The following is a 22323-nucleotide window of genomic DNA, read 5'->3' as shown; positions in this document are numbered from 1 at the left end:
TATCACATCATCGTCATATCATATATCACATTTGGTTTAGAGGAATGCTTAAAAACTGATACTACCGAGTACTCAGTACTCAAAGAAAAGTGTGTCTTAAATTTTCATTGATGTGTTGAGGAAGAAAAGTTTGCTTCAAACTGTTTCCCCCAAACCATCCCCTTAAGTAAGAAGCTACCTTGATAGTTTTTTTCCTGTTGTCCTCATTTCCCCCCTCTAATAGCAGTTTTGTGCTGCAACATCCATAGACAATTTATTCTGTGTAGCTGCTCCAATATAGGAGCTGAACAGGGCATTCAGCTGATGAGCTTGAGAAATACAGCAAAATTGGAGTTTAATTTGGAGATAAGTAAGGAGATTTTAATAAGATTATTTGATAACTAAACACTTCTTTCCTCCTAGGGATCTGTTGTTTAACCAGATATATGATAAGATGAGTGAGAATTCTGTAGCTAAAGGCATCTTTCTAGAGTGCTTGGAGCCATATATCTTAAGTGATAAGCTGATGGGAATCACAGCTCAGGTGATGAAAGACTTGCTGCTTCACTTCCAAGACAAGAACAGGTTGGAAAATTTGGAATCCTGTATTGTGCATATGGATATCACCAGCTTAGACATACAGCAGGTGAGCTGTTGTACTGTATTGATTTCCTCTGAATAAATGACAACATCCCCTAGTTGCTGATGCAAACTTCTTGTGCTTTTCAGCACAGCATAGCATGTGGAAAACAAGGTGTCACCTTTCAACAGACAAGACTTGCATAGTCCAAACCATTTATGCCTTTTGGTCACTAATTTGTAACAGAACTTAGCTCTGTGGTCCTGGGATCAAATTCAATGAGTGTGGGAATTATTTAGCGTGCTTGTGTCCATTCTGTAACTTGCATGCTCCTATAAGCATGTTTTGTTCCCCCAGTTTGTGCCCTGGCATAGGTTAGTGCATCAGCAGCTGAATGTGTTGGAAACTCATAGTCCGTGAGGATCTCTGATATTCACAATCAATCTTGCTTGTTTTGAATACCTTACCTAATGTCAAAGGCTGCAGGGGAACAAAAAACTGGAGTTGTGTTTGGTGCCTGCAAGCCTGCTCTGCTCAGGTGCTTGCTCTTGCATGACAAAGTTAGTGGAGCAAGGAGGTGTTCCTGCTGGGTAGTCCTGTTTTCCTTGGACAGATTTTATTCCCACAGCATCGCTTTCCATCCCAAGGAGGGAACAGCTTGGGAACTTGACAAAATGATTCACTAACCCAACCAAAAGGCAAAATAGTGCAATCAGGGGCTTTGAAGAACTGATTTTTTTATTCCTTAACCTCATGCAGGCTATGAACATTAGAATCCAGACAGTCAGATTCCATGTTTGCTGCATGAGCAATAAGCTGGATACTCCCTCTGGGATTTGGGGTCCTTGCAGAGACTAGTTCTGCAAGTGGAAATTCTCATTCTGCTTTAAATCTTGCTGTCAGATGGTGCAAATGCAAGGACAGAGATTGTATTTGAGAGACTGGGGAATGAGAAAACTGTGAGCTAAGAGCAGCTGTATTTTTACATTGTGCTCTTCTGCCTTGCAGGTTGTTCTTCTGTGCTGGGATAACCATCTCTATGATGCCATGATCTATGTCTACAACAGTGGAATGAATGACTTCATTAGTCCCATGGAGGTAGGAGGGATACTTGGTGCAGTCGGTTATTTGTGTGTTCAGCACAGTCTTTCTGAGAAACAGCATTTCAAACCCGATGCGTTCTCTTCTCATTCAGTGGGTATACTTCCTTTTAATTTCAAGGGAGAAATCATGTGTGATATGTGCAGTTTATTTGACTAGATGCAGTAGAGGAGAAAAGTAATTTGTAATTACTGTGCTTTAGAACACAAACTTCCCTGCTGAGGTAGCAATGCTATGCGAAGTTAGAGCAGGAAATTCAGTTGTATTATAAAATAAATATAAAACAAAAGTGGCAGAAGAGAATAACATGATGACTTGAGGTTGCATTGCAAAACTGTCTGCTAACAGCTTTGTTGCTGGTGGTGAGCCTGACCTGTGTGGCGTGACGTGCTGAGAAAGCATCGACTTTCTGCACCAGGAGATTAATGGGGATGCAGGCGTGAGAGGTTCTGTGAACACCTTATGCTTTTTTTCTTTCATACTATTCTTCCTCTACTGACACAAGAGTATATTAATATGTATTAAAGAGTAAAGGGTGAACTTACCTGTGTACAGAATTCAGAAAAAAGGCCAGAAACAGTCCTTGCATTGAGGCAGGCCTTGTTCTCAGCAGTGGGGTGTGATCTGTTAACAGTAAACACAGGACTTGGTGTAATGCTGTAACTGAGGACCTGCTGCTGCTGGTAATCCCCAGGATGTGACTGGTACACCGATTGCTCTTGAAGCCTATAGCTGTAACGTCAAGACGTTTCGCTATGGAAGCACTGCTGGTATTTTCTCAGTAGTGCTGAAATAGAGATCTGGGTTCATTCGAGTGTGAAAACCTTAAACTGCCCATTTTTCATCAGTTATAATCTCATTTGGTTTTTCTCAGGAAGGAGACTCTTTAGATGTTCATGATTTTAAAAAGGACTTCTGGAAACCTAGCACTAGATGAGTCCTCATTCTACCTACCCAAACTAAAGGTTCCCTGGTGCCCCTGCTAGGTAGACTGAAGGTTTGCATAATCTGTGGTGGCAGAACATTCAGGAACAGGAAGCAGAGATGGTCAGTTATGCTCTAACTGTTACTTCTGGAACTACTGGACATTGCTTTTTTTAGTGTGGCCTGTGTTTAGGGCTTGATCTGATTGAATGCAGGCTGTTTTTTCATATGTCTTAACATTGGCTGGGAAAAGCATCCTTTGCCACAACTTGGTGTCCTCTGTGCCTTTTAATTGTAAGACATGGTGAGAAAGCAGAGATTCTGTGGGAAAGTTACCCCATCAATCTCTTCTTTAAAACCACACAGATTCTTTGCTTTTGAGCTTTTCCAGCTGCTTGAACACTGCCTTCTTTCTTGTCACAGAAGCTGTTCAAAGTCATTGCTCCTCCACTGAATGCTGGGAAGTCTCTCACAGGTACTGAATTCTTTCCGTTTGAGGGTTTCTAGTTTTGATATTTGATGTTTTGAATATCTCTAGTAACTTCCAACAGGGGGATGCAAAAGGAAATATCCAATATAAGGGTCTTGGAGAACAGAAAAGTGCTCTTGTACTATTTATTGTTTGTAAGCTGCCCTACTTACTGTATATGCACATCAGATGAGATGTTTTGTTAGCAACTAGAAAAAAGAATTGCATCTCTGTATGTTGTCTAGTGAAAGGTGACAAATAATTTTTGTTTTGTAGATGAGCAGGTGGTAATGGGCAACAAGCTGCTTGTATATATAAGGTAAGGTCCTTTAGAACGTGTGTGGTGTTGCCTAGTGGTGGCACCAGATGTTTACCTTACTATAGCGGCATAATCTTATAGTGTGTTTCAAGATCTGAGAGACTGTGTACAATAGCAACGGCTGCTTGGTACAGCTGACTTATTTACAATGACTTCTTGTTACACATCGTGTGAGTAGATAGGTAGGATAGAGTTGGAAACCTAGAGCTCAAGTTATTGCTGATATGCCAAGACTATGTCTTTATCTTTAGAATGTGGTTAGAGTTCTTTCTTTGTCCTGTGTGTGACACAGTGCTCCTTGGGCAAGGACTCTGTAGCCTGAAAAGCTGTGTTTTAGCCCTTTCTGTCGTGCCTTTTGGGATAGCTGTGCTCAGTTGCTGCTCACTGCATTGCCTGTCATTTCCAGGGAGTCATTCTGAGATTGCACAGTAGTGATTAATTAGCAAATTCCTTTTTTGGGACTCTCTTCAAGATCCAGCTCTGAAGAGAAGGACTTGAGGGTGGTGGTGGACGAGAAGCTCAACATGAGCCGGCAATGTGTGCTTGCAGCCCAGAAGGCCAATAACCGTATCCTGGGCTGCATTAAAAGGAGCATGGGCAGCAGGTCAAGGAAGGTGATTCTCCCCCTCTGCTCTGCTCTCGTAAGGCCCCGCCTGGAGTGCTGTGTCCAGTTCTGGAGCCCCCAACACAAGAAGGACATGGACCTGTTGGAATGAGTCCAGGGGAGGCCACGAGGATGATCCAAAGACTGGAGCACCTCTCCTACAAGGACAGGCTGAGAGAGCCTGGAAAAGGGAAGGCTCTGGGGAGATCTTACAGTGGCCTTCCAGAACCTGAAAAGGGCCTACAAGAAAGCTGGGGAAGGACTTGTGACAAGGGCAAGAGTGACAGAACAAGGAGTGCTGGCTTGAAACTGGAAAAGGGGAGGTTTAGATTAGATATTAGGAAGAAATTCTTCACTGTGAGGGTGGTGAGACACTGGCCCAGGTTGCCCAGAGAAGCTAATGGCTGCTCCTCCCTGGAAGTGTTCCAGGCCAGGTTGGATGAGGCTTTGAGCAACCTGGTCTAGTGGAAGGTGTCCCTGCTGATGGCAGGGGGGTTGGAACTGGATGAGCTTTAAGGTCCCTTCCAACCCAGACCATTCTATGATCCTGAACATTTGATTCTGCTTTATACCTCCTTCCTAAAACACCAGAGTAAAGTTTTTTGTGAGAAATACTGAATTTCCACTGTTACTTTTCTGCTGTGGAATGGCATACTTTGGAAGCAAATTCATACAGGGCCTTGGCTTATTATATATTAAGTGCTATATATTAAGCAGTGCTATCTGCAGTGCTTGCTTTCATGATTTGCAAAATAAATGTATTTGGCTTGTTTTAGGAGCATCTGGAAAACTAACTCAAAAATAAACTGTTTTCCTCAATCTGTTTAATGTCAGGATGTATTTAAAAATGCCTTTTCCCTCCTTTTCTATAGCTGCTGCTTGGCAGGCCGTGCATATCCATTGGGTGATATTCCTGAAGATCTGGTACCTTTGGTTAAAAACCAGGTGAGCAACCCTTTGGAAAGAAACTTGTCCGTATGAGGTTTTTAGGTCTTATTTCATGGGTTTCTGATAGAAAACTATTACCAATCTGATAGCTGTATCCTTGTGATATGAATATATAGCACTGTAAATACCAAATACATTTTTAAAGAATGAAATCAATCAGTTGTTGCAATCTGAACATTAAAACATAATTATTTTTTTTTCAAATGTAAATTGAGGTGTGGGAACACAGAATTCTTAGGGGCACTAATTCACTAATTTTTGTTTTGGTTTTTTTTTTTTACATGTCATTAAAGTTGGATTGGTCACTGCCAAGTAAATCTCCTTTTCCTATTCGTTATTTCTATCAGAGCCCGCAAGCTGACTATTTTTTTTTCTCTTTAAGCTGTGTCTGAAGCTTGGCCTAAGTAAAAGCTTAACTCCTTTGGAGTCATCTCAGACAATGTCTTAAAAGAGAAGATGCTCCTGTCATCATTTTGTGCTCATAAAACTCTTCCCTGAGTTTCTGTCCAGTTTTATAGCAAACTTTTTTGGAGCCTCTGGTGTTTCACTTTAGTTTCAGGGCTTCAATAAGAGGAAGCGCTTTCTGTTTTGCACTTTCTCTTTGCAGTACAATGGAAGAGTTATTTTTTTGGTTGTGGATCTTTTTTGGTGTGGGGTTTTTTTTTGTTTGTTTGGAGTTTGGGTTTTTGGGGGTTTTGTTTGTTTGTTTTTTCTTGCTAATCCGGAGCTTGTAGCTATATGTATGTGGTAGCTCTGGGTTACTGCAAACCCTTCACTCAAAGGGTGAGCAAACCAGTTTGCTCCCCTTTGCTGGATCAAGCACTGTGCTGTTGCCCTCTCCCATGGTCCTTAACAAGTTGTCCACTGCACACAGTAGAGCTGGCACAGCACAGGACTGGCTCAAGGTCTGAGGGAAAGCTATAGCCCAACCAGCAGCTGTAGCTCTGAGGAGAGACCATCAACCTCTCCTTTTTATGGCCTCTGATAGTGTTCCTGAGAGCTTGGCTTAAGGAACACCTCTCTGTCTAGACACTTGAATCCACTCTAGCTACAGTCTGGTTTGGTTTATTTTGTTTTCTGAAGAGTTCCTAGCTGGCAGGTGGGTATCAGGTTCAAGGAGGCCAACAGGGAAGGTTGTGGGTCTGAAAATAAAACTTCTAACTCCTCCTGGCTTCACTGCCACTGTTGTGACAGGAAAATGAACTCAGAATGGGAGTAAATGAGAGAACGTGGCATTTCATGGCATTTCCTGAGGATGGCCAGGAGAGCATATTGCCTGTCAGCTCTCCGTGGGATCCCAGTGTGTATCTTAACAAGTACTCGGAGCAGTAGCCGTTCTGCAGCAGCTTGCTCTCTTTCTGCTGGTAGCCATATTCGCTACGAGTGTGTTTGAGACAGCTAGAGCTGTTGCTGCCTTGTTCGTTGCCCTGGGAGGGTTGGAACACCTCTGTCAGTGGTTCAGTAGAGGGAGTTGCTTTCATTTTGAAAAATACGCTTGAATTTTGGGAACTGGCAAGCCAGTGGAGCAGACAGAGAGTTGAATAGCACCTAAATCAGTCTTTGCAGCACCAAAAGCTTTGTGCCTCAAAGTGAGGAGGCAGATTGACTGGCTCTTCCCAGGGGAACTGCTGACAAGGAGAGGAGCTATGCCCTGGGTAAGGAGGAGTTGCACAGCTTCTGAGTAGAGCTGCAGGAAGGGGAGGGAGTTATCTAATTTTGCACACTTCGGTCTGCAAGTATAAGCCTTAAATTTTGCTTGATCTTAAATCTTGATTTATCTTAAATTGGCTGCTGAGTCTAAGGAAGGGAATTTTTCTCCTCCTAACAAGCAGCAAAAAACATGATTCGAGTCAGAACACTGAGGGACTCCTAAGGTGCTTTAAAGCTCCCATGTGCTTGTGCTATAGGTTTTCTGAAAGCCATAGGAAATCTGCTATATTTGATTAAATTTTCATTGCAGGTCTTTGAATTTCTCATCCGGCTGCATTCAACTGAGGGATCCGTGGATGAAGAGGTCTACCCTTATGTTCGTACCTTGCTGCACTTTGACACTCGGGAGTTTCTTAACGTTCTTGCTCTGGTAAGAGATTGCTGATGTCCTCCAAGAGAAAAATGCAGCGCCAGTTCCTCCATCATCTATGTCATGGTTGCATGATCTGTAAGATTCCATTAAAAAGTGCATGCTTTAGCTAAACCAGTAGTTAACTGGCTTGATGCGGGAACAGTTTTGATATGTGTTCTGTAAGATACCAGAGGAGATCATAATAGTCCTTTATGTCCCTAAATATAAATTAATGAAAGTACCATTATACAGTGAGAACTCTGGTAACAGAAGGCATCTTTAAAGTGCAGGTAAAACAAAAATAATGTGTTCGTAAAGAGTATTGTAGTACCTACATCTTTCTCCTGCATAATGTCATCTTCCTTTCCAAGTTTCTTGAATTTCCTCTGTCTCTTTGGACCTGTTACTTTTACCTGAACATATAAGAACCAGTTTGGTAGTTCCAAAAGAGCAAATTGTATTTTAGAACCTGCTGCTTAGGTGATATGCGCAAAAAGGACTTAAAGGCGTGGTCAGCTTTGTGATATGGCTGCTTTGTGTTTGCTTGTATTTCTGGGGTTGGCAGTGGAGAGCATTCTTCTCAAGGTGTTGGTGTTTTGCCTCATGCAGACTTTTGAAGACTTCAAGAATGACAAGCAAGCTGTGGAATATCAACAGAGAATTGTGGATATACTTCTGAAAGTGAGTGTGCCTAGAAATTAACCTCTGTGTTTACATCTGACGGATTATATACACCAGTGTGCAGTAAAGCCTGTAATTTGGATGAGGTATTTCCAGTCCTGCCCAGGATGACACCTTTGAGAAGGTGGTGGACTGGAGTGTGGATTCACCTCAGCCAAGGCTGACGGTTGGCTATTTGAAAGTGATGCTTAATGCCTATTAAAGATGGTGACAGAGATCTCCTTTCCTGTCTGTGATTTCATCCGAGTGGTACTTTGTTGTCAGATTTCTCCTCTCTGCACTGTTTATTTTATCTGCTCATCATTGATTCCACTCCCTCATTCTTTCTGAGCAGGAAAAAAGGTCCCAGGAATTCTGGGCTTGGCAGGATGCCAGTGCTCTTCTGATAAAACCCTGCTCCCTGAATCTGTAAATGCTGTGTTTGGGATTTAACGTACCCAGAATGACAGGCTTAACTTTAGTAAATGGGAGAGTAGAGGAATGTCGGAATTATCAGCCTGGTGCACTAGAAATCACTTGTCATCTGCAGCCTGTGTTCCTTAACAATGAATGTTCTCATTAAAAGCTATTGCTGCCAAATGCCATTTGCTTTCCCCTTCAAAGCTGTCAGCATTAATAATGAGTAACTCCACTTGGAAGCTGTTTATGTATAAACATATCATAAGTAGCGTTTCCCTGTCACTGTCATCATTGATAGATGAGAGCAGGGGCACCCGTGAGTGAGTTCGGCGAGAGCGCTGCTGCAGTCGGCTGGGTTGGAGAGGCTGAGATAATGCCGCTGTGGGGGACTTTTGTGAGTTTGGCTGAGTAGGACGTTGCTGTAAGGGTGTTGGTTAGCCCTGTGCTGGGTTAGACCCTGCTTTTTTATGTCTTTAGCTGCTGTCAGCAGGAGGTGGCACACTGCAGCTGTGTTCTGGAGCTGCTGAAGGATGTGTTCCTGTGGCACAGTGTAGGCTGGATTGAGCTGTTTACAGCCCTGCTCTGTGCTGCTGGCCATGTAATGAATGAGTTCTGTCCACTACAACAGAATTCAAACCTGCTCTTGGAGGTAAAAAGGAGTGTGATTTTGAGAAGTGCTGCAGGATGAGATGCATCTGCAGGCAAACAATTTGCTGTTACAAGAACTCTCAGTCCCTTGGTCTGGAATCTGCTCTCCTTTTGGATAAAAATAAAAAAAATCTTGGAACTTTTTATTTAAATTTATCATTGGCAGAAAAAAACACTTAGGAAATAGCCACACTTTTAAAATAAGTTTGGCCAACGTAGACATTCTGCTAATGCTGATCTAAACTTTGCCAAATATATCGTCTTTTAGAAAGTCCACCTGGTTGGCCTGCAGCCTCTGTAACATTGCTCTCTTTCAGAGATACAGTATTTTCACCTTCACATGAGGACCCAGTTTGTGAAAAACAAAGCCAAAGTGAATACAACACTTCTATTGTTTTAGTGAGCCATACTTTTAATGCTATCAGCTAATGCCATTCTGAGTCATCTCCTGTATGAAATAGCCTTTTTAAAACAGAAAATGAAGAATAAAAAAGAGTGATAGCATTAGCTGATGTTTCAAGCAGAGCTCTAATTGATTCCTTAATGTGTCTTACCTGTCTGCCTCCATGTGTGCAAGATAACCATTAGCATCTCATGGGTATCTGGAACTCTGGATCTCTTTAAGGAATCGATTGTATCTCCCAAGCTTAGACTGAATGAGTTCATAAACTGTGAGATGCTCCATGTCTAGAGTTTGCTAGAGCAATTCTTGGATGTTAGTTGACAGTTGTTCAGGTGATGGATTTCCTCACAGCTCTTAGAGGGGAACTCTACAAACAGGGGCATTTCACTTTCCTTTAGTGTTTAGGATTTTTTAGAAGCATGATACACTAAGTCAGGACATGTTATGCTTGTTTTTTGCATGCCAGACAGGTGATAAGCACTTTTCAGGTTTCAAATCCCTTTTATAGTGACTCGTAGATATTCTGTTTTTCTGTAATTCCAAGTCAAGTCAGCACAGCCACAAGTTTTTTAAAATATTCATAGACTAACAGTTAATTTAATGTGAGAAAAGAAACTTTCCCCAAACCTTTGATCATTTCTTAGTCATTTGATCAGTTCTTCTACATACCACTATTGAAGTGGTGCGTGCCTGGGGCTTGAAGTTAAGTGTTGGGGTTTTTTTCTTTTTTAATAATTACTAGTTTTATCTCTTTTCCTCATGTGACAACATTTCTGTGCTCAGAAGCTCTGTTACATGTCCAGCGATCAGCACAGATTACACAGATGGAGATAAACCTGGGTTTGGAGCCCCTTTGCACCCAAAAATCAGGGACATACAAGAATGCTTCCCTTGAGTATATGGCAGAGAGGTTGAGCCCCTTCAGCTTTAGGACAGAGGTGATTTAGCAAGGACACATCCACTGTCTGTGTTTTCATGTGACACAGTTAAATGCCATGGAAGGTGGCTTATCTTTTGAGGATGGACTAGCAGCAGGAGATTGTGTAGATGTCTGAGGCAGGAGGAGACATAATGGGTGTACAGGGATTTCTTGTTGCAATGTCCTGATTGCTTTCCCAAAGGCAGCTGCAGAATCAATCCCTTGTATTTTTATTTTTCCCTTTTCCCTCTAATGTTTCTCAGGTCATGGTAGAGAATTCTGACTTCACCCCATCTCAGGTTGGCTGTCTCTTTACCTTCCTTGCCCGTCAGCTCGCCAAGCCCAACAACACATTGTTTGTGAACAGGACGCTTTTTGACCAGGCAAGTATTCCTTTGTGAGAGGTGGGAAAAATTCCATACAGTGTGCAGCGCTGCAGAAACTGTGGCTAATTCTGTGAACTGAAGCGATTCTGGAAGGACTGGTGCGTTATAGAACCTACCTATAAACCCAGTAGCATCTTGCTGGGACTTTGCTGTGGTTTCAGAGGAGCAGAGTAGAAGAGTCCACAGAAGCACAGTAAGCTCCGTATTTCAGCTTGCCTGCTGGAATTGTGGGAAAAATAATCAGGTCCTAGGAAAGGGGACAGCCTCTGCTCCTCTCCATGGAATGGCAGGTTCCTGTGGTCACTAGTGTGTCAGGAGAGGGAAAGCAAAGGCCCACAAGGGCAGGAACCAAACCGTGTATCTTTAAGCCTCAGTGAGCATTTTGGTGGCTTTGTTGTCACTTGTTACGTATATGAAGATGCCAAGATAGGGAGATAGAAGATGCGAATTAAAGTGACACTAGTGAGCTTATAGAGCTTGCATATGTAGCTGGTAATTTCTAGTTTGTGTGGCCACCATCCTTCTCTGCTGTTTGAAATAGGCTGATATGCACCAGTGCATGCCTAAAGTTTGCACAGGTTGAGTTTATATCCCAGTTTAAATCCCAGAAGTTACTGGGACTGAGGAGGTGGCTTCAATGGCTACAGCAGTTGCACTTTGATTATACAGGTATATGAACGCTAATAAAAAGTGGGTTAGAAAATACGTGTACTTTGTCATAATTTAAGAACACAGAACTCTGTGGAGGCTAAATGGATTTGGATTAAACACTTTAATTACAGGTATATTACATTTTATGAACGATATGATTTCCTGTTTTTCTGGGAGAGTTGGCACAGTCCAGGAGCGAAGTTGAGAGGGTCAGCATAGTTGTTCCAGCTGTTTGGAGTGTGGCCCAAGGCAGAGCCTTGGGGTCTCTGGGTGGTTCTATGTTCCCTGAGTTCCCCAAAGTTTGGTTCTAGATCCTGGTGCAGGGTCATGGGTTTCGCTCCCTGGAGTCTTTCAGCGGTTCTTGGTTACTCCCGTGTTCTTAAGTGTCCTTAGTCACAGGACTGAGTAGAAAGTGCCCCACAGATGAATAGTACATTCAAATTGCACTGTTGTATTCTGCTTTGCTGTTGCCATTGTTGGTGCTCTCAATCTGCTCGTTAGGTTTATGCTAACAGCTATGCTAACTAGACCTAACTTGTGCTAACATCTACACCCTTGCACAGGTCCTTGAATTTCTGTGCAGTCCGGATGATGACTCCCGCCATTCAGAGAGACAACAGGTAATGACCTTCAAGGGAACTTTTCTTTAAGCACCAGGTATGACCAGACTGTAGAGCAGAGTTCAGCCTTATTGGGAAAGTACGCTGGCTGAAGGTCATATGCCAAAGCAGACACCTAGCATGGGAATGGTGGCCAACATGGAAGAACTGGGCAGTGCTGTATGCAGCAGAAGTGAAGGAGGATCCTACTCCAGCATTGCCTGCATGACCTTCATAGTTAATGGACAATCAATTTAAAAAAATCTGCAAAATAAGCCCTGTGTTAATACAAAGTTTAGTAGAGCAGGAGCAGTGTACTTTTAATGGCACTGGCTGTCCAGCTGCTACTGCAGTATAAATAACTGGTCTTCAATATCTGCAGGTCCTTTTAGAATTGCTGCAGGCAGGAGGGATAGTACAGTTTGAAGAGAGCCGTCTTATCCAAATGGCAGAAAAAGCTGAATTGTAAGTTGCTGCATACAATATATAAATACTGCCTTTAAATCTTGTGTATGATATTTAAATACTGCATTTAAATCTCCTTGAAAGCTTTTTTTTTTTCTTCCACATTTCTTTGCAGCTGTGTTTGAGATTATTCTCCCAAAGCATTCACATATGCTTCATTAGTGTGTTTGTATTTAGTCCCAGTCTTTCTATCTTATCTCTATGGGTTGTTCTTACAGAAAGCATTATTAAGATAACAGAGGGTAGAGCTGTGGGAACCCTTCAGCATGAAACCCCATGGGGCTTGATGAGTTTTGGCAGTTCCTATCCTAGAGCCCAGGCTTTGTTCAAAGGTACAGTTGTATATTTGAGTGCTCTACCACTGGCAGATGGAGATGACTTGGTGGGGTGAGACCCACAGGTGGATTTAAAAGCACGAAGGGGTCTGGAGCCACCCTCATGGTACTCATTTTAGAACTGAGTAGGAGAGACAAACACAGTGTCTGGAAAGGCTAAAAATTTCCACCATCTCCTTGAAATACTTTACACTTCCAGGAAGAGTCTGTCATGCCTGAACAAAGTCAGCCAGGGAGAGGCATCTTCATCCAAGTCCTGAATTTGGATGTTATGTGAATTAATCCACCATACTGCAAAGGACCAGAGGGACAGAAGTGCAGTGTGGGATATGCCACATCTGTTTTCCTGTGTGTCCTAGAAGGAGTTACTTGACCAAGTTTTTCAGACTCAAGAAATGCATATTTTGGTCCTTGCTTCAGAGGATTTGACTGCCAGTACCACCAGCTCAGCCACTTCATCAGAGCAAAAAGGCCTATTGTGTAATGTTGGTTAGCAGACTTTTCATTTGCATCTGTTAACCCCAATCTGTTAACAGTTGCATCTGTTTTTAACTAAAGTCTCAAAATATTAAAGATGTTTATTAAAATCTGAAGGTAGGAAGCTGTGTCATAACACATTATTGAGTCATCTTCAGTGTATTCTTCAAACTAGTATTGTGGACTGATCTAACTTAGAGCCAAGTGTGTTCTAGAAATAAGGAAGATGATCTGTGAACAGCAGAACCAGTGAAACCTGATTTCTTTAAGAATTTTTGTCCTCTGTCCCTTGCCTCACACCTTAGTAACTACTTTTCTCTGTTCTGTATGATAAATTCCCCAAAAAAGGAGGTTGGTAAGCTGTTTGGCCTGTGGCTGATACCAAGTGGTACATGTAAACTGGAGCCACCCAGCCTGAGTGCTGAAAACCTGTCCAAATGCTTTTTGTAAAACATGCTGTATTTTGGGTGCTGCCAAGCTGTGCTGGATCTGAGCTACCTACTTGTATTCTACTGACTCAGCTGAATGAGGGTGTTTTTCCTAATGTGGAAAGTATTTTTAATTTCAGCTATCAGATTTGTGAGTTCATGTATGAACGAGAGCTTCGCTATGACAAAATAATTGGCTGTTACTTGCGTGATCCAGTGAGAAAGGTGAGTAAATCTGGTGCTTCTGGCCTTTCTGCTTCGTAGAAGCAGAGTGTGAATGGGCACAACAGCCCCACTGTTCTGTTGTACTTCTCTATCTTAAAAAATATTCTCCTTTACAGCTGAGTTTTCTTAGTTATAGTCAAGACCTTTTGTGTTTGTGTGTGTGTGTTGAAGATTTGATTCTTTTTTAAAGCTTCAGAGTTTTTGGTTTCTTTTTCAACTTAAACAATGCTAACCCTCTTTTCTCTCCTTGACCAGAGTCTCTCTGCCCTTACTACCTCTTTGCAACTACCTTCTGACTGTCTGCATGTTTATAAGCTCATATCTGGCACAGATTTTGAACTGTTCTCTTCCCTACCACCAACAGAAGTTGGGAGGAGTGTCTGGCAAATGTGATCTCACCAGCTCCTTATGAAACCACTATGCTGAAAGTTGTGTGGGTGAAGGAGTCAGAAGAGATAGGTTGTGATTGTGAAACAGTGAAAAAATATGGTACAGGAGAGCATCTGAGCTGAGGACAGCACATGAGAACCTGGGGGAGAGGCTAAAGTTGAAGAGGAATTCAGGAATATGCTGTGGGAGGACTGACCGACCCTCTGGTAGCACGTTCTTTTCTCTGCCTGTGCTCCCAGCTAGAGGGTCATGTCCTGGCCTTTTTGCCTGTGAGCAAGAGGGGGACATTTCTAATAGTGGAAGAACAATTCTCTTTGACCTCAGTGCTTAACACGTTTAGCATCAATTCAGTTCCTTTTGGCTTTTTTTCCCCTGGCAGTTCTTCAGGACCTATTTAGACATACAGTCTCCTCTGCAGATAACTTACCCTGACTTGCTAAGAGAGGACTAACCTTGAGGTCATCCAAAGGCTGTTTGAAATGCTCTCCCTTACCAAAACCTAATGCTGTTAGCGGCACTGCAGAACATACTATACCATTTATGATTTTATGCCTTACAGGAAGAAGTTTTCAACTATATTCACAACATCCTGTCCATGCCTGGCTACAGTGCTGAAGAAAAGCAGTCGGTGTGGCAGAAAGCTTTGGAACATATAGAGGTATGGTATATCCTAAACCCATGGTACCTGAGCTACTGCTAACTCCTGTTGGATCTGCCTAGTGCTCTCTGTAGGCAGAAGTGTTGCAATGTCAAATCACAACTGTTTAGGAAGCTCTGACTTTAAGGTTTAGTAGTCTTGTACATTAACATGAGTGCATCTCTTAGATTCAGGCTGCTTTCAAGTATTGCTCTCTGGATAATGGGACCTTCTCAGGGGATGATGGCTAGTGAGTGCTGTGTAGCAGGGAAGGGATCCATTAGCAAGTCTTTCATCTCCTGAGCATGCAGCAGCAGTAAGGTCAGAAAGGACATTGACATCGCTGACCTCACAGTCTGTGGTATCACGTTCCTCATCTTACAATGATAATAGCATTCAGCCTTGGTACCCTGGCACTTCTAACCTGTGGGAAGATGGGGTCATGACTTCTGCTGTAAGACACAGACTGCTGCTAGACTTCTCTAGCTAATAATTTTTCCCATCTCTTCAATCTCTATTTGCTTCAGGGGATGGAGATGTGTCTGAAATAATTGTCCAGTCAGTAGATATGGGGAATCCATACTATTTCTAGCTCCTGTAAGATGGTGTCAGTCTGCTTCAGGGTGATCTGGGGATAAGCCAGGAAAATAACTCTGTCTATAAAACAAGCAGTCATGCACTTGCCCAGGCTACTTACAGGATACAGACTTCTGTGGCCATTTTCTGCTGAGACAGACAAAAAAGTACAAGGTGCATTTGAAAGATACAGAATCCTTTTGGTCTCTACCAGCATCTGCAAGTAGTGCCTGATTAATGAAAAAAAACAGATCAAGAGGGATAGTGATTCAAAAGACAATAACAAAGAAATCCAGTGAATCCAGCTGTATGGCACGCAGCTCGCTGAGCCTGCACCCACTCTCCAGGTGCATTTTTGGAGCCTATGGGAATTGGTGGTGGTGATGGTTGTGCTGTGGCTGAGCAGGCCTAGCTCATTACTGCCTTATCAGAGACCTGTGGTTCCACGCTGGGCTTTCCAAGTTGAGCCAACTGCTGTCTGGTGTACTGCTTCCTTGTGTCTGCTTTGTTCTTCTTCTGCATCCCTTGTCTCTGCTTGTATTGGTATATACAGCCCAAACTGTTTGGCATTTTGAGTGAGTGAGCCTCGCTCTGTGTAAGCCTTATTGTGTCTTTATCAAATCACAGGGAGATCTCCTTGCTGGGTCTCTTCAACCTGAGGCCTTTACAATTGTTGTTCTATGCTTGGGTGTTTCAAGAAAAATCAGAAATGTCCTGGGTTGCCTTTCCTGATGTTTCTCATTGTGTTGTACAGGTTTTGATAAGCTGGCAGCCTTAGCCTACGACAAGCATTTTACATTGAGTTGTTTCGTTTTGTTTTATCAGTCTGGAGCCACTCCTTGATTATTGTGCAGCATCAGAAGTGCCCAGTGCCCAACTTGTCAGAGCTGCCTACTTTTCTGAAGTTGGCAAATAACAGAAAATATTCCTCTCGGCTTGTCCATGGCCATCCTTAAAAACAGGGTTACTTGCACTGCTCCTCCAGCCTTGCAGATAACAGCCAGCTGCTTTTACCTACACTTTTTGCAACTTCCTCCAAAAAGCTGCTGGGCAGATTGGTTCTTTAGGTCACCTTTCTTGGGTGCTGGCACTGAGATTAACTCCCTCTTTCCTTTTCAGCATGTTCTATTTCCCAGGATTGGGGAACAGTACATACAATTTCATGTGGCTTAGCAGCTTATTGGCTGCTATGGACTTTTGTTCTTTTCCATTGTATTCATCCTGCTCTCTAACATTCAGAAGACTTAAAATAGTAAATAGCATTTTACTAGGATGATGCTGTGATTGCAGGCCTTTGAACAACCATCCTTTCATCTGGTGAGGTATGAAAGTAGCAAACCAGCCTCTTCAGTTGAAACTAGCAGTGTCTAGAGAAGCTTTTCTGTTAGCAGTTCTTTCCTGGTGATCATATGACAGAAAGTGGAGTTTGTAATCAGTGCCACTTCTTCTTTTCTTCATTATCCTACATACCTGTTGTTCCTTGATTTTTACCTTGAAAATAAAGCCTAAGGCTTCTCTTCAATCATTGTGCAGTTTGTGTGCAGTCACTTTCTGCCCTCAGACCCACGTGCCTTGTGTCAGTACTGCCTCTTCAAGGGCTGTCTGCCCAAGAAGCACCATGTTTGCAAATTACTCAAACCTGGGAGAGGATGAAAACCCAAGCCCAACACATTTTGCTTGGGGGTAGGCTGTGAAGGTCACACTGATTCAAGAGCAGCAATCAGTTACAGGGATGCTGGGCCATCTCACTCCAGCCAGTCTGAATTTGGTGTCTGCTACATCTGTCTGGAGACCAAGCTACTGCTAAGTAACTCTTTCAGATTTTTATTTTCTTCCAGATGTACGTTTTTGTTTAGTAAAGCAATGTTGTATCCTTTGTAGGCTTAGCAGGGGCTTTTGGGAAGGGTTACCAAGTACCCACTATTGGTTTGAAGCAGTTGTTTTCATTTATTTGGAAGCATGGATGCATTTGGAAGCATTAGGAGCAAAAAACTCATGTTCTGGATTGTGTGAACTTGTATGGTATGAAGCGTCTTAGATCAAGCTTGACAGCTTTTTCTTTTATTACAATAAAGAAATTTTATAGGGTTTTTTCATGTCTGGACAGGTATCAGTTACAGTTAACAGTTACAGGAAACCTGCTTTTAAACTTGTGGTTCAGTTCAAGCCAGTTAAATGCTGTTTCCATTTGACTGAGAAATTCCCTAGGGTCCACTGAGGACTTTGTTTCCTCTCTGCTGCTGGCTCCTAGTTGGCACTAGAAATGTCTTGTTGGCAGGAGGTAAAAGGCAGCTGTCAGAAAACCTGATGAGTAATTTCCTTGCCTTAGGACTGAGATGGAGTCTCGTTGGTGTGAAGAGTTTTGCATTCTTACGAGACCTGTTGTGTAGTAAAATCATCAACTTTCAAAAATGCAACAAACTACCCTTCCTTCTAATTTTTTTCAAATTCACTTTTTGTGCGATGATATTCATTACTGCTTTCATGTAGGCAAAGATGCAGTTACAATGTGAATGGACTCTGATACTGCATAATTATATTGCCCATGAAATTAAAAGTAATTATTTTTCTTGTGTTTCCCTCTCCAAAGGAGCTGCTGTTGCTGAACCCGTGTAAAGCAGCTGACTTGGTAGCCATTCACTTCAGTGAGCAGATTGAGAGCATCATTACAAACCTTCAGGTGAAGTGTCAGACTTCATTGATGGTGCTTCTTTACAGTGGAGTTGCTGTTCTTGGAAGAAATTATTGCTAAGAGTAATGGTAAACTGATGCTGTGTCATAAACACAAGAAAAACAGCTTGATAGCTACTTGGCTGCAGGAATTGCTACATTTAAATTATTTGACCTGTTTGTGGAGTTCTGGCCATAAAAATTTGCAGTCTCTGAGTTGCTGGTTGCACCACTTGATTATGCAGTTTTTCGTCTGGTGTTCAGTATGACTTACGCTCACAGAGCAGATAGAGCTGTTGTCAGCAAATACATCTTCTGAGTATTTATGCAAGACAAATGCCTAAACCAACTTCTTCAGTAGGCACCAGCTCTGAACAGTATTTTCTTCAATGGATATAGTTCAGGAATCACTGGTTTGTAGCACATTATGTAAAATAGTAATACTCTGTCTCCTTCTGCTGTACAGGATCAGTTCTTACTCTTCCAGTTTCTGAGGAGTCTCCTCGATCCAAGGTATGTAAGAAAAGGGCACCTTTTACAAACTACAGCTTGAAAACATGGGTTAAAATAAATTCCTTTGGAACAGTGCATCAATAGACAGTCTACAGCCAAGACTAGAGCTTAGAGAAGGTGACTTGCTCTTCAAACTGCCCAAAGGTGAGAAGGATAACCCTGAAATAAGTGTTTTGGGGAGGGTCCTTCAGCAGAGCCCTTGCTGGCTTCCTAACTGGGAAGTGGTGTGGGTTCCAGTATGTGCAATGTGATGCCTCCCCCATGCTGGTGGGAGTTTGGGCATTGCAGTAACAGCTTCGTTGAGAAGGCTGTGAAATGGTTACCCTGTGACTGGAACTGCCATTTCTCTTCTTGGAAATGGCAGTTTCTGTTATCAACCCACTGGTTTGATTACTTGACCAAGGTGCCCAAGTTTGACATAAATAGCAAAGTGTTTTGGTCTATTGACATTTTTCGTTTCTGTCTTATTTCAGAATCGCTGCTGTATTTCACTGCAGACTTCTCTATAACTACTTGCTTGCTCCATCTGCTTCTGTTTCAGTATTTTCAGCAGTGTTCTCTTTCTGTTGAATCAGTTTCAAATGCTACAAAACCTTGATTTTATTTATTTTGTAAGGCATTTATATATACACAGCTCCAGTTGCCTTCAAGCAATTGTTAATGCAATTGAAGGAGAGATCTTGTTTTGTCAATTACCTGCAAATTAATTGTGCTTTATGAGGAGGAGTAGTAGCAATATTATCTGAATTCACAGATTCACAGAATGGTTGAGGTTGGAAGGGACCTCTGAAGGTCATCTAGTCCAACCCCCTGCCCCAGCAGGGACTCCTCAAGCACATGAACCAGGATTTTGTCCAGATGGTTTTTTAATATCTCCAGGGAGGGAGATTCCGCAACCTCTCTGGGCAGCCTGTTCCAGTGCTGTCACCCTCACAGTAAAGAAGTTCTTCCTTTTGTTCAGGTGGAACTTCCTACGCTGCAGTTTATGCCCATTGCCTCTTGTCCTGTTGTTGGGCGCCAGTGAGAAGAGTCTGGCCATGTCCTCTAGACACTTTCCCTTTAGATATTTATAAACATTAATCAGATCCCCTCTGAGTCGTCTTTTCTCCAGGCTGAAGAGGCCCAGCTCCCTCAGCCTTTCCTCACATGAAAGATGCTCCAGTCCTTTAATCATCTTAGTCACCCTTTGCTGGACACACTCCAGGAGTTCCATGTCCTTCCTGTACTGGGGAAGACCCTTGTGTTCTGTAGAGATCCTAGATTGTCAGAGGGGTTTGTTTGGTTTTTGGGTTTTGGGGATTTTTTTTTTTAGTAACAGTCGAGGTTCTGTGGTCTCTTTTCAGTGCTATGAGGTTGTCTCCTTCTAAGACGTATTGAAAGGAGCTGAATTGTGTCCCGAGAGATGTAGGAAAGGAGGGAGAAATCTTGCTATGCAAGACCTAATCTGCTGATATACTTATACTTTAGAGTATAGACATAAAATAGTGATTTTCTTCTGAAACATCTCTCTCTTTTCAGTCAGTCTAAATGTTTATATGCTTTTCTGAGCAAAATTCTTATTAAAAAGAAGACTCTCAGAGCAGTAAATGAGCTTTTAATGTCTCAAATACGAATGATTGCTTGATCATATGTGGACAAGACTGATCATGCTAGTATAACTGTCCTAGTTGGTGGAATTGCATTGGGGATTAATTTGGCCCATTTAATTTAGCTAGAGATTTATTTTAAAGGAGGTGGAAGGGGGAAGGGAGGAAACAGGGTTAACAGAAATTGCCTGGGGAAATTAAAACCAAATGTCCGTCTGTTTGTATCAGCCACAGAAAATGGAGAATGTAGTGTGTATTGCTCAGCTCATTAATCGCAGCCTTTGCTACATTTCCATTTTAAACTCCTTTTTCCTCTAAAAAAACCAATGCAGTGAAGCTTGTCTGTTTGCAGTGTGTGTTTGTGTATTATACCAACAATATTAACTTACTTAGCAACACAGTGTTCTGGGTCTATAAATTAGTAACAGGCAATTATATATAATATGTTTATACTATATATATATATATATTTATATAAATAATTAACAGATAACTAAACTTTTAGTTTCCGTTACAATGGCTCTCCTCACTGACCAGCTATCTGTGCCACTTGCAAGACTCACCTGTGCCAGGTTTTGTGAGAAACCAGTGATTTTAGGAAAGAGCATGTAGAGTATGGCAGTGGATATGTTTGGCATGGATATACAGAAGAAAACCACGTTGAGCTGAGCAGGACCTGCAGGTCTCAAGACTGGTGCTTAGTTTTTAACATTATCAAAATGCAGCTTTCTTTCTGTTCTGTCTTGTCTGCATTTCTTGAGTGAAATGGTTAAGGAAAAGGTCAGCTTGCTCATAAAGTCATGAATACTAGGTGCCAGAGTTATTTCCAGACAAGAAGTTTGTTTCTGTACTAAAAATGTATGACTTGCCATCTTTCCATTTTGGTACACAAGAGATCATTTTAGATAGAAAGTGCTTCTTTGTTTTAGTCTAGTCACATAAAGAGTAGAATACTCACTCCCTTACAGGCACTGGGGGAGTTTATAGGGGGTGTTTTGTGAGAGGAGTGGATCGTGAATGCAGGAGGCAAGAATTTAGGGTTCTTGTTTGGTCCTTCAAAAGTCCATTCTTTATTTGATGTCAGAACTCAATAGTTTGGATGCCAATTTTGATACAGCTGTGTCCATACTTCGGATACTGTGATCGGTATCTGTGTGAGGCTTTAATTTCTGGGCAAATATAATTTATAATCAAGTGATTGACATTGTAATCACAGCAAGCTTCTTTTGTCTTGCTAAGGGCACAGCGTTCTCCTGGCCTTTCTTGGATAATAATAATCCTATTACCTCTTGTAGCTCCTGGGAAATAGAGGATCATATTGTGTATGAGACCTTTTCCATCCCATGGGTGTAGGGTTTGCACATCAGCACATCTCCTCCTGATTAGGAATTTCTGTTCAGAAAGGTACCAAACTAAATACATACCTTGATTTGTTTTTTTGTTCTTTTTTTGGTTTTTTGTTTTTTTTTTTTTTTTTTTTTTTGGGGGGGGGGGTGTTTTTCTTCCCTAGCAGGAGCTTCAGAACAAGTTTAAGAGCCCTGCTTTCTAGATGGGATAAACTTCTGCAAGGTTTCTCTGCATGATGCATCAATCCTAGAACTGTCTAGAAGTGCCTAGAACATGAAGTTTAACCTACAGTGGTGGTGAATTGCTGTTCATTCTGAAGGGCTGCGGGTCCTATATATGTCTGTAGGAAAATATCATCTTTTCCATCCTAACTCTTTGAAATCTCTTGCTTCTTGTTGCTCTTGTTTTTAAAAAGATCAGTAGAAAACAGTCAGGACACAGGGACAGTCATGGGCAATGCACACAATTCTATTCCCTCTTTTGTTTACCCCTTGTTATGAGTTTACTTGATAATAAGCCAAGGGATGAGAAAATGACCACTGCATAAACCACTGCAGTGCCAGCAGCTGCTGCTGGAAAGGAATTGGAGAAATCCTTTTTGCAGGAACATCTTTATTAAATGAGTTTACTTGTACTGTAAGCTTCATTTGTAGAAAACACCTTGGCTAGAATCAGAAGGGAAGCCCTAGTTTGGCCTCCTGAATGGCTTGGGCCAGGCAGCATTATCTACAGCCCTACCCAGAAGAAAAGAGTGTCAGGTCTGCATGGCTGAGCGCCTGACCATCTGTGACAGGGCAGGGAGATAACAAGGGTAGGACACACAGCAGAAGTTGGAGACTTCACCTACCTGTGTTGGTTAAGCAGATCCTGTGCTGGGAGAGGAGGCAGATGTCTTTAATTCCAGCTGAATATGGGTCTGTGGTGCAACTGGTTGCAAAACTCTTGAGAGAGGATGCAGCCTCTGGCTGAAAAACATGCAGGGTCTGATCCAAAACCTTCCAG

At 42.2% G+C, this 22323-nt stretch overlaps 1 protein-coding gene across 1 annotated transcript in view; it reads left to right on the top strand.

The window, feature by feature from the left end:
* VPS8 (VPS8 subunit of CORVET complex) overlaps positions 1-19243 on the top strand; it is a gene marked incomplete at both ends in the record, with an annotated part of 33496 nt that extends 14253 nt beyond the window's left edge. The window contains 15 exons of the mRNA XM_010169899.2: positions 403-625; positions 1568-1657; positions 3008-3059; positions 3330-3372; positions 4849-4921; positions 6885-7004; positions 7596-7667; positions 10300-10419; positions 11637-11693; positions 12055-12137; positions 13518-13602; positions 14552-14650; positions 17796-17885; positions 18342-18392; positions 19211-19243. Coding sequence (XP_010168201.1) covers positions 403-625; positions 1568-1657; positions 3008-3059; positions 3330-3372; positions 4849-4921; positions 6885-7004; positions 7596-7667; positions 10300-10419; positions 11637-11693; positions 12055-12137; positions 13518-13602; positions 14552-14650; positions 17796-17885; positions 18342-18392; positions 19211-19243 — 1291 coding nt within the window. The remainder of the gene's footprint in view (positions 1-402; positions 626-1567; positions 1658-3007; positions 3060-3329; positions 3373-4848; positions 4922-6884; positions 7005-7595; positions 7668-10299; positions 10420-11636; positions 11694-12054; positions 12138-13517; positions 13603-14551; positions 14651-17795; positions 17886-18341; positions 18393-19210) is intronic.
* Positions 19244-22323: the final 3080 nt, after the last annotated feature.

The sequence above is a fragment of the Antrostomus carolinensis genome, unplaced genomic scaffold (genome assembly GCF_000700745.2).
Source record: "Antrostomus carolinensis isolate BGI_N321 unplaced genomic scaffold, ASM70074v2 scaffold17856, whole genome shotgun sequence".
Lineage (NCBI taxonomy): Eukaryota > Metazoa > Chordata > Aves > Caprimulgiformes > Caprimulgidae > Antrostomus > Antrostomus carolinensis.
The sequence above is the reverse complement of the archived record's forward strand: the minus strand, read 5'-3'. Positions and strand labels throughout refer to the sequence as shown.